Source organism: Anomaloglossus baeobatrachus, chromosome 12, assembly GCF_048569485.1.
Source record: "Anomaloglossus baeobatrachus isolate aAnoBae1 chromosome 12, aAnoBae1.hap1, whole genome shotgun sequence".
In the NCBI taxonomy this organism is placed as follows: domain Eukaryota; kingdom Metazoa; phylum Chordata; class Amphibia; order Anura; family Aromobatidae; genus Anomaloglossus; species Anomaloglossus baeobatrachus.
In genome coordinates, this window is record NC_134364.1 from 129,496,341 (window position 1) to 129,514,003 (window position 17,663).

The 17,663-nt window shown below is 52.3% G+C and overlaps 1 protein-coding gene across 6 annotated transcripts in view; it reads left to right on the top strand.

Moving 5' to 3' along the window:
• The first annotated feature begins 9,556 nt into the window (after positions 1-9,556).
• Positions 9,557-17,663, top strand: part of CELF3 (CUGBP Elav-like family member 3) — a 93,752-nt gene continuing 85,645 nt past the window's right edge. For 2 of the 6 annotated variants that reach the window (XM_075330114.1, XM_075330117.1), the window contains exon 1: positions 9,564-9,951. In XM_075330114.1, the coding sequence (XP_075186229.1) occupies positions 9,807-9,951 (145 nt within the window). In that variant the 5' untranslated portion in view covers positions 9,564-9,806. Of the gene's footprint in view, positions 9,952-17,663 lie in introns of all 6 variants that reach the window. The other 4 variants (XM_075330112.1, XM_075330113.1, XM_075330116.1 and 1 more) reach the window with 4 other exon arrangements.

Below are 17,663 nucleotides of genomic sequence, written 5' to 3' on the forward strand. Positions count from 1 at the left end.
GAGCTGCTCCTCATCTTGTCCAGCAGTGCCCGGTTGTGCAATGTCCTCTGCAGAGCTGTTTTCTGGCGTCGAGCTCCTGGAGGGCTCGTGGACAACCTCCTCATCGTCTCTGGCCTGAGCATCGGCCATTCCTTTGGCTTTGCTCCTGGTGCTATCAGCCATTGTTGCAGACTTTGGTCACTGACACAGAACTGACACCTGATGCCTCCACACACCTCACAGTATCTGCACTCTGACACTCTAGTGTTGAGCTGGTCTGAAGACCCCAGCAGCCACAGCTGCTGCAGGCAGTCTTTAGTGTCTGGGAGTATGGGTCTCACACTCACACACACTATTATCTCGATCCCACCGCTTTGCCACCAATATGTCACAAACCACCGGGGGGGTCACTCAGAAATCCCCCGCGCTGGCTACCAGTACGTCACAATCGGGGGGTAGCAAGGGGGCGTCCCCCTCCTTTATACCTCCCGACCGACAGACAGAGCACGTGACGCGCTCTCTAGCGCCCCTCTTATAGTCAGGCCAATTATGGAATTGCCCGACCATAAGCAAGGAGGCCGCTATACTACTTATGCCGATTATTGAAGGGCCCCCGGCGAGAGAAGGGTATATATTCCCCCGACCTCCGCGGGCGGAATATATAATATCTTCCCGAATCTCACTGGCCTCCCCACAATAATCCTTGGCACAACTCGCTGCCACCAACCGCTTCACGGTAACTATTAGCCGAACACACAGACGTGGGATTCAAGATCGAGATAACAGAACAGCCCAAGATTAATTATATAATTTAATCGCCTAAAGCACACTAGAAACTACAATATATACAATAGGGAATCTACAGAATATACAGTTATGTCAGAGTACAGTTACAGATAAAGCATGGGTTACAAACAGGTATACAATTACATCAGTTACCTTGTGTGTCTGGCCACAGGGGGGCGCTGTACCCAGGTTTCTAGGATTCTTCCCACAGATGTTTCCTGCACGTGCCCCCAGCGAAAAGAACCTTGGAAAATGGCCGAAGCAGGGTTATCAACCTGGGCAAATCCAGGTCCCCTCCTACCTTAGTGACCTCACAGGGAGCACTGCTCCACCCCTGGCTGGAGTTATGGACAAATTCACAACATGGAATATGGGCCATAACTTTGCCTGGGAGCGTCGTAGGCGGACGCCAATGCTCTCATTGTGACAGTTATGAATTTAGCTACAGAACGAGGGGACTCATGACCTGTCTACGAGTTCCCATATGGCTGATATCACGCCTGGGGTATTTCCCAAGCTCCCCCTTCCATAAAAAAGGTGTGCCAGCATCGTCCGCCTGCGCAAACACCATTTTTATGGTTGCCATATTTATCGGAGATATGGCTTGCGAGATATGAACCATTTTTTACTGGAGTCGTTCTGTCTGGCTACTTCCAAGCCTTGCTAATGAGATACAACTCTTGTTACAGGGTGACGGCAGGGAGTCATCCTGGGTCCATTGTCCTCACATCATCTCATCTCCATATCAGAGGAGATGGCTGTTGGAGGTGTAAGTGGGATGTGACACCTTCACAGATGCTGGACATTTGAGCACAAGAAGGGAGGGGGGCACTGCCAGGGAGTGATGAGAGCAATTATGACTTCTAGTCATAATTCCTCTTCATATCCCAGGATTTACCTCACATGCCCCATCACACCTTCCCCCATACTTTCTCCTGTCCCATCACACCTTCCCCCAGACTTTCTCCTGTCCCATCACACCTTCACCCATACTTGTTCCTGCCCCATCACACCTTCCACCATACTTGCCCCATCACACCTTCCCCCATACTTTCTCCTGTCCCATCACACCTTCCCCCATACTTTCTCCTGTCCCATCACACCTTCCCCCATACTTTCTCCTGTCCCATCACACCTTCACCCATACTTGTTCCTGCCCCATCACACCTTCCACCATACTTGCCCCATCACACCTTCCCCCATACTTTCTCCTGTCCCATCACACCTTCCCCCATACTTTCTCCTGTCCCATCACACCTTCCCCCATACTTGCCCTTGCCCCATCACACCTTCCCCCATACTTGCCCCTACCCCATCACACCTTCCCCCATACTTCCTCCTGCCACATCACACCTTCCCCCATACTTGCCCTTGCCCCATCACACCTTCCCCCATACTTGCCCCTACCCCATCACACCTTCCCCCATACTTCCTCCTGTCCCATTACACCTTCCCCCATACTTGCCCCTGCCCCATCACACCTTCCCCCATACTTCCTCCTGCCACATCACACCTTCCCCCATACTTGCCCTTGCCCCATCACACCTTCCCCCATACTTGCCCCTACCCCATCACACCTTCCCCCATACTTGCCCCTGCCCATCACACCTTCCTCCATACTTGCCCCTGCCCCATCACACCTTCCCCCATACTTGCCCTTGCCCCATCACACCTTCCCCCATACTTGCCCTTGCCCCATCACACCTTCCCCCATACTTGCCCCTGCCCCATCACACCTTCCCCCATACTTGTTCTTGCCCCATCACACCTTTCCCCATACTTGCCCCTGCCCATCACACCTTCCCCCATACTTGCCCCTGCCCATCACACCTTCCCCCATACTTGCTCCTGCCCATCACACCTTCCCCCATACTTTCTCCTGCCCCATCACACCTTCCCCCATACTTGCCCCTGCCCATCACACCTTCCCCCATACTTGCCCCTGCCCATCACACCTTCCCCCATACTTGCCCCTGCCCATCACACTTTCCCCCATACTTGCTCCTGCCCCATCACACCTTCCCCCATACTTGCCCCTGCCCCATCACACCTTCCCCATACTTGCCCCTGCCCATCACACCTTCCCCCATACTTGCCCCTGCCCCATCATACCTTCCCCCATACTTGCCCCTGCCCATTACACCTTCCCCCATACTTGCCCCTGCCCATCACACCTTCCCCCATACTTGCCCCTTCCCCATCACACCTTCCCCCATACTTGCCCCTGCCCCATCACACCTTCCCCCATACTTGCCCCTGCCCATTACACCTTCACCCATACTTGCCCCTGCCCCATCACACCTTCCCCCATACTTGCCCCTGCCCCATCACACCTTCCCCCATACTTGTTCCTGCCCTATCACACCTTCCCTTATACTTGTTCCTGCCCCATCACACCTTCCCCCATACTTGTTCCTGCCCCATCACACCTTCCCCCATACTTGCCCCTGCCCATCACACCTTCCCCCATACTTGTTCCTGCCCCATCACACCTTCCCCCATACTTGCTCCTGCCCCATCACACCTTCCCCCATACTTACCCCTGCCCATCACACCTTCCCCCATACTTGTTCCTGCCCCATCACACCTTCCCCCATACTTGCCCCTGCCCATCACACCTTCCCCCATACTTGCTCCTGCCCCATCACACCTTCCCCCATACTTGCCCCTGCCCCATCACACCTTCCCCCATACTTGCCCCTGCCCATCACACCTTCCCCCACACTTGTCCCTTCCCCATCACACCTTCCCCCATACTTGCCCCTGCCCCATCATACCTTCCCCCATACTTGCCCCTGCCCATCACACCTTCCCCCATACTTGCCCCTGCCTATCACACCTTCCCCCATACTTGCCCTGCCCCATCACACCTTCCCCCATACTTTCCCCTGCCCCATCACACCCTTCCCCATACTTACCCCTGCCCATCACACCTTCCCCCATACTTGCCCCTGCCCCATCACACCTTCCCCCATACTTGTCCCTGCCCCATCATACCTTCCCCCATACTTGCCCCTACCCATCACACCTTCCCCCATACTTGTCCCTGCCCCATCATAACTTACCCCATACTTGCCCCTGCCCATCACACCTTCCCCCATACTTGCCCCTGCCCATCACACCTTTCCCCATACTTGCTCCTGCCCCATCACACCTTCCCCCATACTTGCCCCTGCCCCATCACACCTTCACCCATACTTGCCCCTGCCCATCACACCTTCCCCCATACTTGCCCCTGCCCATCACACTTTCCCCCATACTTGCTCCTGCCCCATCACACCTTCCCCCATACTTGCCCCTGCCCCATCACACCTTCCCCCATACTTGCCCCTGCCCATCACACCTTCCCCCATACTTGCCCCTGCCCCATCATACCTTCCCCCATACTTGCCCCTGCCCATTACACCTTCCCCCATACTTGCCCCTGCCCATCACACCTTCCCCCATACTTGCCCCTTCCCCATCACACCTTCCCCCATACTTGCCCCCGCCCCATCACACCTTCCCCCATACTTGCCCCTGCCCATTACACCTTCCCCCATACTTGCCCCTGCCCCATCACACCTTCCCCCATACTTGCCCCTGCCCCATCACACCTTCCCCCATACTTGTTCCTGCCCTATCACACCTTCCCTTATACTTGTTCCTGCCCCATCACACCTTCCCCCATACTTGTTCCTGCCCCATCACACCTTCCCCCATACTTGCCCCTGCCCATCACACCTTCCCCCATACTTGTTCCTGCCCCATCACACCTTCCCCCATACTTGCTCCTGCCCCATCACACCTTCCCCCATACTTACCCCTGCCCATCACACCTTCCCCCATACTTGTTCCTGCCCCATCACACCTTCCCCCATACTTGCCCCTGCCCATCACACCTTCCCCCATACTTGCTCCTGCCCCATCACACCTTCCCCCATACTTGCCCCTGCCCCATCACACCTTCCCCCATACTTGCCCCTGCCCATCACACCTTCCCCCACACTTGTCCCTTCCCCATCACACCTTCCCACATACTTGCCCCTGCCCCATCATACCTTCCCCCATACTTGCCCCTGCCCATCACACCTTCCCCCATACTTGCCCCTGCCTATCACACCTTCCTCCATACTTGCCCCTGCCCCATCACACCTTCCCCCATACTTGCCCTGCCCCATCACACCTTCCCCCATACTTTCCCCTGCCCCATCACACCCTTCCCCATACTTACCCCTGCCCATCACACCTTCCCCCATACTTGCCCCTGCCCCATCACACCTTCCCCCATACTTGTCCCTGCCCCATCATACCTTCCCCCATACTTGCCCCTACCCATCACACCTTCCCCCATACTTGTCCCTGCCCCATCATAACTTACCCCATACTTGCCCCTGCCCATCACACCTTCCCCCATACTTGCCCCTGCCCATCACACCTTCCCCCATACTTGCTCCTGCCCCATCACACCTTCCCCCATACTTGCCCCTGCCCCATCACACCTTCCCCCATACTTGCCCCTGCCCATCACACCTTCCCCCATACTTGCCCCTGCCCATCACACTTTCCCCCATATTTGCTTCTGCCCCATCACACCTTCACCCATACTTGCCCCTGCCCATCACACCTTCCCCCATACTTGCCCCTGCCCATCACACCTTCCCCCATACTTGCCCCTGCCCATCACACCTTCCCCCATACTTGCCCCTGCCCATCACACCTTCCCCCATACTTGTTCCTGCCCTATCACACCTTCCCTTATACTTGTTCCTGCCCCATCACACCTTCCCCCATACTTGTTCCTGCCCCATCACACCTTCCCCCATACTTGTTCCTGCCCCATCACACCTTCCCCCATACTTGCCCCTGCCCCATCACACCTTCCCCCATACTTGTTCCTGCCCCATCACACCTTCCCCCATACTTGCCCCTGCCCATCACACCTTCCCCCACACTTGTTCCTGCCCCATCACACCTTCCCCCATACTTGCTCCTGCCCCATCACACCTTCCCCCATACTTACCCCTGCCCATCACACCTTCCCCTATACTTGTTCCTGCCCCATCACACCTTCCCCCATACTTGCCCCTGCCCATCACACCTTCCCCCATACTTGCCCCTGCCCATCACACCTTCCCCCATACTTGCCCCTGCCCATCACACCTTCCCCCATACTTGCCCCTGCCCATTACATCTTCCCCCATACTTACCCCTGCCCATTACACCTTCCCCCATACTTGCCCCTGCCCCATCACACCTTCCCCCATACTTGCCCTGCCCCATCACACCTTCCCCCATACTTTCCTCTGCCCCATCACACCCTTCCCCATACTTACCCCTGCCCATCACACCTTCCCCCATACTTGCCCCTGCCCCATCACACCTTCCCCCATACTTGTCCCTGCCCCATCATACCTTCCCCCATACTTGCCCCTACCCATCACACCTTCCCCCATACTTGTCCCTGCCCCATCATAACTTACCCCATACTTGCCCCTGCCCATCACACCTTCCCCCATACTTGCCCCTGCCCATCACACCTTCCCCCATACTTGCTCCTGCCCCATCACACCTTCCCCCATACTTGCCCCTGCCCCATCACACCTTCCCCCATACTTGCCCCTGCCCATCACACCTTCTCCCATACTTGCCCCTGCCCATCACACTTTCCCCCATACTTGCTCCTGCCCCATCACACCTTCACCCATACTTGCCCCTGCCCATCACACCTTCCCCCATACTTGCCCCTGCCCATCACACCTTCCCCCATACTTGCCCCTGCCCATCACACCGTCCCCCATACTTGCCCCTGCCCATCACACCTTCCCCCATACTTGTTCCTGCCCTATCACACCTTCCCTTATACTTGTTCCTGCCCCATCACACCTTCCCCCATACTTGTTCCTGCCCCATCACACCTTCCCCCATACTTGTTCCTGCCCCATCACACCTTCCCCCATACTTGCCCCTGCCCATCACACCTTCCCCCATACTTGTTCCTGCCCCATCACACCTTCCCCCATACTTGCCCCTGCCCATCACACCTTCCCCCATACTTGTTCCTGCCCCATCACACCTTCCCCCATACTTGCTCCTGCCCCATCACACCTTCCCCCATACTTACCCCTGCCCATCACACCTTCCCCCATACTTGTTCCTGCCCCATCACACCTTCCCCCATACTTGCCCCTGCCCATCACACCTTCCCCCATACTTGCCCCTGCCCATCACACCTTCCCCCATACTTGCCCCTGCCCATCACACCTTCCCCCATACTTGCCCCTGCCCATCACACCTTCCCCCATACTTGCCCCTGACCATTACACCTTCCCCCATACTTGCCCCTGCCCATTACACCTTCCCCCATACTTGCCCTTCCCCATCACACCTTCCCCCATACTTGCCCCTGCCCCATCACACCTTCCCCCATACTTGCCCCTGCCCATCACGCCTTCCCCCATACTTGCCCCTGCCCCATCACACCTTCCCCCATACTTGCCCTTGCCCATTACACCTTCCCCCATACTTGCCCCTGCCCATTACACCTTCCCCCATACTTGCCCTTCCCCATCACACCTTCCCCCATACTTGCCCCTGCCCCATCACACCTTCCCCCATACTTGCCCCTGCCCATCACACCTTCCCCCATACTTGCCCCTGCCCATCACACCTTCCCCCATACTTGCCCCTGCCCCATCACACCTTCCCCCATACTTGCCCCTGCCCCATCACACCTTCCCCCATACTTGCCCCTGCCCCATCACACCTTCCCCCATACTTGCCCCTGCCCATCACACCTTCCCCCATACTTGCCCCTGCCCCATCACACCTTCCCCCATACTTGCCCCTGCCCATTACACCTTCCCCCATACTTGCCCTTCCCCATCACACCTTCCCCCATACTTTCCCCTGCCCCATCACACCTTCCCCCATACTTGCCCCTGCCCATCACACCTTCCCCCATACTTGCCCCTGCCCCATCACACCTTCCCCCATACTTGCCCCTGCCCCATCACACCTTCCCCCATACTTGCCCCTGCCCCATCACACTTTCCCCCATACTTGCCCCTGCCCCATCACACCTTCCCCCATACTTGCCCTTCCCCATCACACCTTCCCCCATACTTGCCCCTGCCCCATCACACCTTCCCCCATACTTGCCCCTGCCCCATCACACTTTCCCCCATACTTGCCCCTGCCCCATCACACCTTCCCCCATACTTGCCCCTGCCCCATCACACCTTCCCCCATACTTGCCCCTGCCCCATCACACCTTCCCCCATACTTGCCCCTGCCCATTACACCTTCCTCCATACTTGCCCCTGCCCATTACACCTTCCCCCATACTTGCCCCTGCCCCATCACACCTTCCCCCATACTTGCCCCTGCCCATCACGCCTTCCCCCATACTTGCCCCTGCCCCATCACACCTTCCCCCATACTTGCCCTTGCCCATTACACCTTCCCCCATACTTGCCCCTGCCCATTACACCTTCCCCCATACTTGCCCTTCCCCATCACACCTTCCCCCATACTTGCCCCTGCCCCATCACACCTTCCCCCATACTTGCCCCTGCCCATCACACCTTCCCCCATACTTGCCCCTGCCCATCACACCTTCCCCCATACTTGCCCCTGCCCCATCACACCTTCCCCCATACTTGCCCCTGCCCCATCACACCTTCCCCCATACTTGCCCCTGCCCCATCACACCTTCCCCCATACTTGCCCCTGCCCATCACACCTTCCCCCATACTTGCCCCTGCCCCATCACACCTTCCCCCATACTTGCCCCTGCCCATTACACCTTCCCCCATACTTGCCCTTCCCCATCACACCTTCCCCCATACTTTCCCCTGCCCCATCACACCTTCCCCCATACTTGCCCCTGCCCATCACACCTTCCCCCATACTTGCCCCTGCCCCATCACACCTTCCCCCATACTTGCCCCTGCCCCATCACACCTTCCCCCATACTTGCCCCTGCCCCATCACACTTTCCCCCATACTTGCCCCTGCCCCATCACACCTTCCCCCATACTTGCCCTTCCCCATCACACCTTCCCCCATACTTGCCCCTGCCCCATCACACCTTCCCCCATACTTGCCCCTGCCCATCACACCTTCCCCCATACTTGCCCCTGCCCATCACACTTTCCCCCATACTTGCTCCTGCCCCATCACACCTTCCCCCATACTTGCCCCTGCCCATTACACCTTCCCCCATACTTGCCCCTGCCCCATCACACCTTCCCCCATACTTGCCCCTGCCCAATCACACCTTCCCCCATACTTGCCCCTGCCCATTACACCTTCCCCCATACTTGCCCTTCCCCATCACACCTTCCCCCATACTTGCCCCTGCCCCATCACACCTTCCCCCATACTTGCCCCTGCCCATTACACCTTCCCCCATACTTGCCCCTGCCCCATCACACCTTCCCCCATACTTGCCCCTGCCCATTACACCTTCCCCCATACTTGCCCTGCCCCATCACACCTTCCCCCATACTTGCCCCTGCCCATCACACCTTCCCCCATACTTGCCCCTTCTCCCCTCCCCCAGATGGAGGTTCAGCACCAAGGAGAGCGGCAGAACAATGGCTGAGGCAGGGATGATCTGCAAAGTGTCGCTCCGTTGTGCTGGAGCAGCGCTGCCTGCAGATGGCGGGCGGGGGGTGTACAGCGCCCCCTCCGGCACTGTGTGCCCCCCATCCCTAGCTCGGGGGTCCCGCAGCCCTGTGCCCCGGCGCTGAGCTGTGCCCGCTCCCCGGCTGTGCGGCTGGCGGCGGGTGCGGCTCTTTCGCCCCGGCCCCTGGCTCTGACATCATCCCTCTCGGGCTGGGGCGGGCGCTGGGCACAGGGAGGGGGCACAGGAAAGAAAAGCTCGGGAATCAGAGCTCGGCTCGTCACTGAGGAGCTGCTGCAGGTGCCACGGTGCTGGGCTCGGGCAGGCGGAGCCGGGACCCTCACACTGTTGCACAGGGCTGACCCCCGCACAGGACGCGCTTTCCGGGCTGAAGTGCCTTTTGTGCCCCTTCCCCTCTGCCCACCTCGCCCCAATGAAGGAACCAGATGCCATTAAACTTTTCATTGGGCAGATTCCCCGCAACCTGGAGGAGAAGGATCTGAAGCCCATCTTCGAGCAGTTTGGGAAAATCTATGAACTTACAGTCATCAAAGACAAATTCACCGGGGTGCACAAAGGTAAGAGGAGCACAATGGGGGTGCACAAAGGTAAGAGGAGCACAATGGGGGTGCACAAAGGTAAGAGGAGCACAATGGGGGTGCACAAAGGTAAGAGGAGCACAATGGGGGTGCACAAAGGTAAGAGGAGCACAATGGGGGTGCACAAAGGTAAGAGGAGCACAATGGGGGTGCACAAAGGTAAGAGGAGCACAATGGGGGTGCACAAAGGTAAGAGGAGCACAATGGGGGTGCACAAAGGTAAGAGGAGCACAATGGGGGTGCACAAAGGTAAGAGGAGCACAATGGGGGTGCGCTGGAGCCAAGCTGCTGGGGAGAAGTTGGGAGTCTACACAGGGGTGTCCGGGGGGATGGAGGGTATGAGGAAGGCTGTGGGGCGTATAAAGTAGGGGCCATGGTGAGGGGTGCTGGGGTCAACCAACGGGGGGTGATGCTGGAAGTCAAGCTCCTGGGGGGCTCTGGATGGTAAAGAGGGGCTGACTGGCAGGACGGCTATTGATGGCTGTAGGAGGGACCCTCCAGGTGACCCCATATGCTCAGTTCTGGGTCCCTCCATAGATCCAGATATCCCGGGAAGGTCAGGGAGAGCCGGGAGAGGACTCCAAGGTGAAGAAGGGTTGTCAGAGCCAGGGAGTGTAACAAAGGGAGCCTGACAACCAGGAGGGGTAGCCAGAGGGGCGACGGAGGGTCCCCAGCCTACAGGGGGACATGGAGGGACAAAGGACCCGGCCACACAACAATGGGGCAGGATGACATTGGAGGCTGCCTTATAAAATGTCCATGATTCCGGGGCTGGGGGAGGGGATGTGTGATATTTGAGGAAGATGGTGTGACAGATGGCAGGGTGGGGGGTGGAGGGAACACTTAATGAACCAGCGCTGGTTAAGCTCAGCTGAGGTGGGAGGGCAGCGGAGAACAACAGGGGCCTATGTCCCCCCGACACCCCAAACTATCCGGGGGGACCACCACGTACGAGTGCAAGCTCCGCTGCTAGGAACACAATTTCCATGCATGTATATAACCACAAACCATAGATTGTAAACTCTGTAGGAGAGACATGACCATACAATCAGATTGTAAGCTTTTGTAGGAGAGACGTGACAATACAATCAGATTGTAAGCTGTGTAGGAGAGACATGACCATACAATCAGATTGTAAGCTGTGTAGGAGAGACATGACCATACAATCAGATTGTAAACTCTGTAGGAGGGACATGACCATACAATTAGATTGTAAGCTGTGTAGGTCATACATGACCATACAATCAGATTGTTAGCTGTGTAGGAGAGACATGACCATACAATCAGATTGTAAACTCTGTAGGAGAGACATTACCATACAATCAGATTGTAAGCTGTGTAGGAGAGACATGACCATACAATCAGATTGTAAACTCTGTAGGAGGGACATGACCATACAATTAGATTGTAAGCTGTGTAGGTCATACATGACCATACAATCAGATTGTTAGCTGTGTAGGAGAGACATGACCATACAATCAGATTGTAAACTCTGTAGGAGAGACATTACCATACAATCAGATTGTAAGCTGTGTAGGAGAGACATGACCATACAATCAGATTGTAAACTCTGTAGGAGGGACATGACCATACAATTAGATTGTAAGCTGTGTAGGTCATACATGACCATACAATCAGATTGTATGGTCATGTCTCTCCTACACAGCTAACAATCTGATTGTATGGTCATGTATGACCTACACAGCTTACAATCTAATTGTATGGTCATGTCCCTCCTACAGAGTTTACAATCTGATTGTATGGTCATGTCTCTCCTACACAGCTTACAATCTGATTGTATGGTAATGTCTCTCCTACAGAGTTTACAATCTGATTGTATGGTCATGTCTCTCCTACACAGCTAACAATCAGATTGTATGGTAATGTCTCTCCTACAGAGTTTACAATCAGATTGTAAGCTGTGTAGGAGAGACATGACCATACAATCAGATTGTAAGCTGTGTAGGAGAGACATGACCATACAATCAGATTGTAAACTCTGTAGGAGGGACATGACCATACAATTAGATTGTAAGCTGTGTAGGTCATACATGACCATACAATCAGATTGTTAGCTGTGTAGGAGAGACATGACCATACAATCAGATTGTTAGCTGTGTAGGAGAGACATTACCATACAATCAGATTATAAGCTGTGTAGGAGAGACATGACCATACAATCAGATTGTAAGCTGTGTAGGAGAAACATGACCATACAATCAGAATGTAAGCTGTGTAGGCGAGACATGACCATACAATCAGATTGTAAGCTGTGTAGGCGAGACATGACCATACAATCAGATTGTAAGCTGTGTAGGAGAGACATGACCATACAATCAGATTGTAAGCTGTGTAGGAGAAACATGACCATACAATCAGACTGTAAGCTTTGTGGTTGAGATATGGCCATACAACTTGATTGTAAGCTCCATAAGGGGAGACATGACCATACAATCAGATTGTAAGCTCTGTAGGGGGAGACATGGGCATACAGTTACTGTATAATAGATAACTAGACTGGCAGATCCTCTGGTTACTACATTGTAGATCCCTATTCTGGGCGAGATCCTCTGGTTCCTGTATAGTACATCTCTAGGCTTGTGGATCCTTTACTTAGTATAGTAGATCCCTAAACAGCTGGATTCTCCTTGTTACTGTATAGTAGATCACGACTTCTAGATCTGTATAGTTGTATACCAACTGTATAGTTGATCTTAACATTGCTAGATCCTCTGTTTCTGTTTGAGATCTCTAAACTGGTTGATTGTCTGGTTACTGTAAAGTACATCCCTGGACTGGTGGATCTTCTGATACTGTGTGGTACGTTTCAAGACTGGTGGTGGATCCTCTGTTTCTCGTAGATCCCTAAACTGGTGGATTCTCTGGTTACTGTATAATAGGTCCATAGACTGGTGGATCTCCTAGTTGCTACATAGTAGATTCCTAGACTGGTGAATCCTTTGGTTACTGTTTAGTAGTTCCCTAGATTGGTGGATCCTCTAGTTACTGTATAGTAGATCCCCAGACACGTGGATCCTCTTGTTACTGTAGATAGCTAGACTGCTGGAACCGCTGGTTACTGTGTAATAATTCCATAGACTGGTAGATCTCCTTGTTGCTACATAATAGTTCCCTAGAATGGTGGATCCTCTGGTTACGGTATACTAGATCTCTACACTGATCGATCCTCTGTTATCTGTATAGTAGATCCCTAGACTCGTGGATGCTCTGGTTACTGTATAGTGGGGCCTAGATTGGTGGATCTCCTGCTTACTACTTAGTAGATCCTCTGGTTACTGTATAGTAGATTCTAGACAGGTGGATCCTCTGGTTACTGTATAGTAAATCCCTGAATGCTCTGGTTCCTTTATAGTACATTTCTAGACTGGTGGATCCTCTGGTTACTGTATAGTAGATCCCTGCATGCTCTGTTTCATCTATAGTAGATGCCTAGACTGGTGGATCCTCTGATTACTGTATGATAGATCCCTAGATTCTCTGGTTCCTCTATAGTAGATTTCTAGACTGGTAGATCCTCTGGTTAGGGTATAAAGTGGTGGATCCTCTGGTTACTGTGTAGTAGATCCCTAGACTGGTGGATCCTCTGGTTACTGAATGATAGGTGCTTACACTGGTGGATCTTCTGGTTAGTGTATAGTAGATCCCTAGTTGCTCTGGTTCCTCTATAGTAAATTTCTAGACTGGTGGATCCCTTGGTTACTGTATAGTAGATCCCTGGATGCTCTAGTTCTTCTATAGTAGATTTCTAGACTGGTGGATCCTCTGGTTACTGTTTAGTAGATGCCTAGACTGGTGGATCCTCTGGTTACTGTATAGAGTGATGGGACCTCTGGTTTCTGTATGGTAGATCTCTAGACTGGGGATCCTCTGGCTACTGTATAGACTGTAGGATCCATTGGTTACTGTATAGAAGATCCCTGGATGTTCTGGTCCCTCTATAGTAGATTTCTAGACTTGTGGATCCTTTGGTTACTATGTAGTTCGTCTCTAGACTGGTGGATCATCTGGCTACTGTATAGACTGGTGGATCCTTTGGTTACTGTATAGTAGATCCCTGGATTCTCTGGTTCCTCTATAGTAGACTTCTAGATTGATGGGTCCTCTGGTTACTGTGTAGTAGATCCCTAGACTGGTGGATCCTCTGGTTACTGTATGGTAAATGCTTACACTGGTGGATCCTTTGGTTACTGTATAGTAGATCCCTGGATGCTCTGGTTTCTCTATAGTAGACTTCTAGACTGGTAGATCCTCTTCTTACTGTGTAGTAGATCCCTAGACTGGTGGATCCTCTGGCTACTGTATAGACTGGTGGATCCTTTTGTTACTGTATAGTAGATTCCCTGGATGTTCCGGTTCCTCTGTAGTAGATTTCTAGACTGGTAGATCCTCTGGTTACGGTATAAAGTGATGGATCCTCTTGTTACTGTGTAGTAGATCCCTAGACTGGTGGATCCTCTGGTTACTGAATGGTAGGTTCTTACACTGGTGGATCTTCTGGTTATTTTATAGTAGATCCCTAGTTGCTCTGGTTCCTCTATAGTAAATTTCTAGACTGGTGGATCCCTTGGTTGCTATACAGTAGAACCCTGGATGCTCTGGTTCCTCTATAGCAGACTTCTAGACTGGTAGATCCTCTGGTTACTGTGTAGTAGATCCCTAGACTTTTTATCCTCTGGTTACTGTATGGTAGATTCTTACACTGGTGGATCCTTTGGTTACTGTATAGTATATCCCTGAATGCTCTGGTTCCTCTATAATAAATTTCTAGCCTGGTGGATCCTTTGGTTACTGTATGGTAGACGCTTACACTGGTGGATCCTTTGGTTATTGTATAGTAGATCTCTGAATACTCTGGTTCGTCTATAGTAGATTTCTAGCCTGGTGGATCCTCTGGTTACTGTGTAGTAGATCCCTAGACTGGTGGGTCCTCTGGTTACTGTATGGTAGATGCTTACACTGGTGGATCCTTTGGTTACTGTATAGTAGATCCCTGGATGCTCTTGATCCTCTATAGTAGATCCCTAGACTGGATCCTCTGGTTACTGTATGGTGGGTCTTTTGGTTACTGTATAGTAGATCCCTGGATGCTTGGGTTCCTCTATAGTAGACTTCTAGACTGGTAGATCCTCTGGTTACTGTGTAGTAGATCCCTAGACTGGTGGATCCTCTGGTTACTGTATGGTAGATGCTTACACTGGTGGATCCTTTGGTTACTGTATAGTAGATCCCTGGATGCTCTTGATCCTCTATAGTAGATCCCTAGACTGGATCCTCTGGTTACTGTATGGTGGGTCTTTTGGTTACTGTATAGTAGATCCCTGGATGCTTGGGTTCCTCTATAGTAGACTTCTAGACTGGTGGATCCTCTGGTTACTGTATAGTAGATCCCTAGACTGGTGGATCCTTTGGTTACTGTATGGTAGATGCTTACACTGGTGGATCCTTTGGTTACTGTATGGTAGATGCTTACACTGGTGGATCCTTTGGTTATTGTATAGTAGATCTCTGAATGCTCTGGTTCCTCTATAGTAGATTTCTAGACTGGTGGATCCTCTGGTTACTGTACAGAGTGGTGGATCCCCTGGTTAGGGTGTAGTAGATCTCTAGATTGCTTCTTCAGTCCAGGCTTGTGCCCCTCTGTAGGATTGTCATCATACTGTGCCTCTGGGACTTGTAGTCCCCCTCGGCCCTGCACTACAGGTGGTGCCTAATCCTGGAGGAATCTCGCTTTTCTGAAGCCAGGGACTCGCTCCATTAATAGAATGCAGATCCTGTAATTGGATTTCTGCCGGATTTATCCTCGGACACAATTTGAGCGTCATGGAAGCCGATCAATCTCAGGAGCCGCACGCAGACAATAGATAAACACAGCAAGTCAACGAGGCCTTGTCCCCAGAGCTTGCAGTTGTCTGTATATGGCAGGCCGTATACAGGGGCACATAGTGATGGACGGGGTCTCTAGGGGAACTCCGGGTGGCAGTGACCCGCATCATATACACAGCAGATAGATGGTGAAAATATGGAAGCACCGGACTCATCCATGATGGCCCCACCAAGAGGTGGTGCCGAAGCTTCAACCCTTTCTCACCTCACCCCTAATTAATGTTAAGGAGGACCTGGGGTCTCACGGAGAACATTGGGCACAGTCAGGTGTTTGCTAGGGGCAGTAAGATCCCTGCCGTACCTGGTACTGACCAATCTCATCATACAATCTCATCATACAATCTCATCATACAATCTCATCATACAATCTCATCATACAATCTCATCATACAATCTCATCATACAATCTGACCCATCCAGGAATGGAAGGGGAATGATTGACCCATGGGTACAGAGGAGTGATTGCCTCGTCTGCCTGGCACAAAAGCTGCCCCCGTAAAATTAAAGGAAGAAGGGTTAGAGGTCAATGAGAAGCGTTCAGTAGCAGAAATGTAAGGAGAGCAGGCCGACCACACTGTACAATGAAGACCAATCTGTGATTGCATGGGGAGGGGGATGGGCATCAGATGTCACTGTAGATCAGGGGCTTGGGGTGCAGAACCATCATTACATGATTCCTGCTCATGGCCCCCACCCCCTCAGAATAACAATGTATTATTCATTATGGGGATCCCAGCGTCACAATCGGGCACCGGACCGGTACAGAATAACCCGAGGCCTGGTCTACAGTGAGGAGGAAAGAAAACTCTGCCCTGTCGGGGAAAAGTCAGGCTGGCAGAGAACGATGGCATTAGAGGTCCTCAGGGCACCCCCAGCAGGCACCACTCCTGTCCCATCATCTCCTTCCTACTGTTTTATCTCCACAATATGACTGTGCAAATAGCAGGGGAACATCAAAGTGTGAGGAGCGTCCAATCCATCATACTAACAACCACCACTATAGTGCACAGATCATCCCGCCACATAGTCTTCAAATAATCCTGCCATACTGTCATCAAATACCACCAAACAATGTATAGATAATTCCGCCATACTGTCATCAAATACCATACAGTGTATAAATAATCCCGCCATACTGTCATCAAATACCATACAGTGTATAAATAATCCCGCCATACTGACATCAAATACCATACAGTGTATAAATAATCCCGCCATACTGTCATCAAATACCATACAGTGTATAAGTAATCCCGCCATACTGACATCAAATACCATACAGTGTATAAATAATCCTGCCATACTGTCATCAAATACTATACAGTGTATAAATAATCCCGCCATACTGTCATCAAATACCACCATACAGTGTATAAATAATCCCGCCATACTGTCATCAAATACCCCCATACAGTGTATAAATAATCCCGCCATACTGTCATCAAATACCACCATACAGTGTATAAATAATCCCGCCATACTGTCATCAAATACCCCCATACAGTGTATAAATAATCCCGCCATACTGTCATCAAATACCATACAGTGTATAAATAATCCCGCCATACTGTCATCAAATACCATACACTGTATAAATAATCCCACCATACTGTCTTCAAATACCACCATACAGTGTATAAATAATCCCGCCATACTGTCATCAAATACCATACAGTGTATAAATAATCCCGCCATACTGTCATCAAATACCACCATACAGTGTATAAATAATCCCGCCATACTGTCATCAAATACCATACAGTGTATAAATAATCCCGCCATACTGT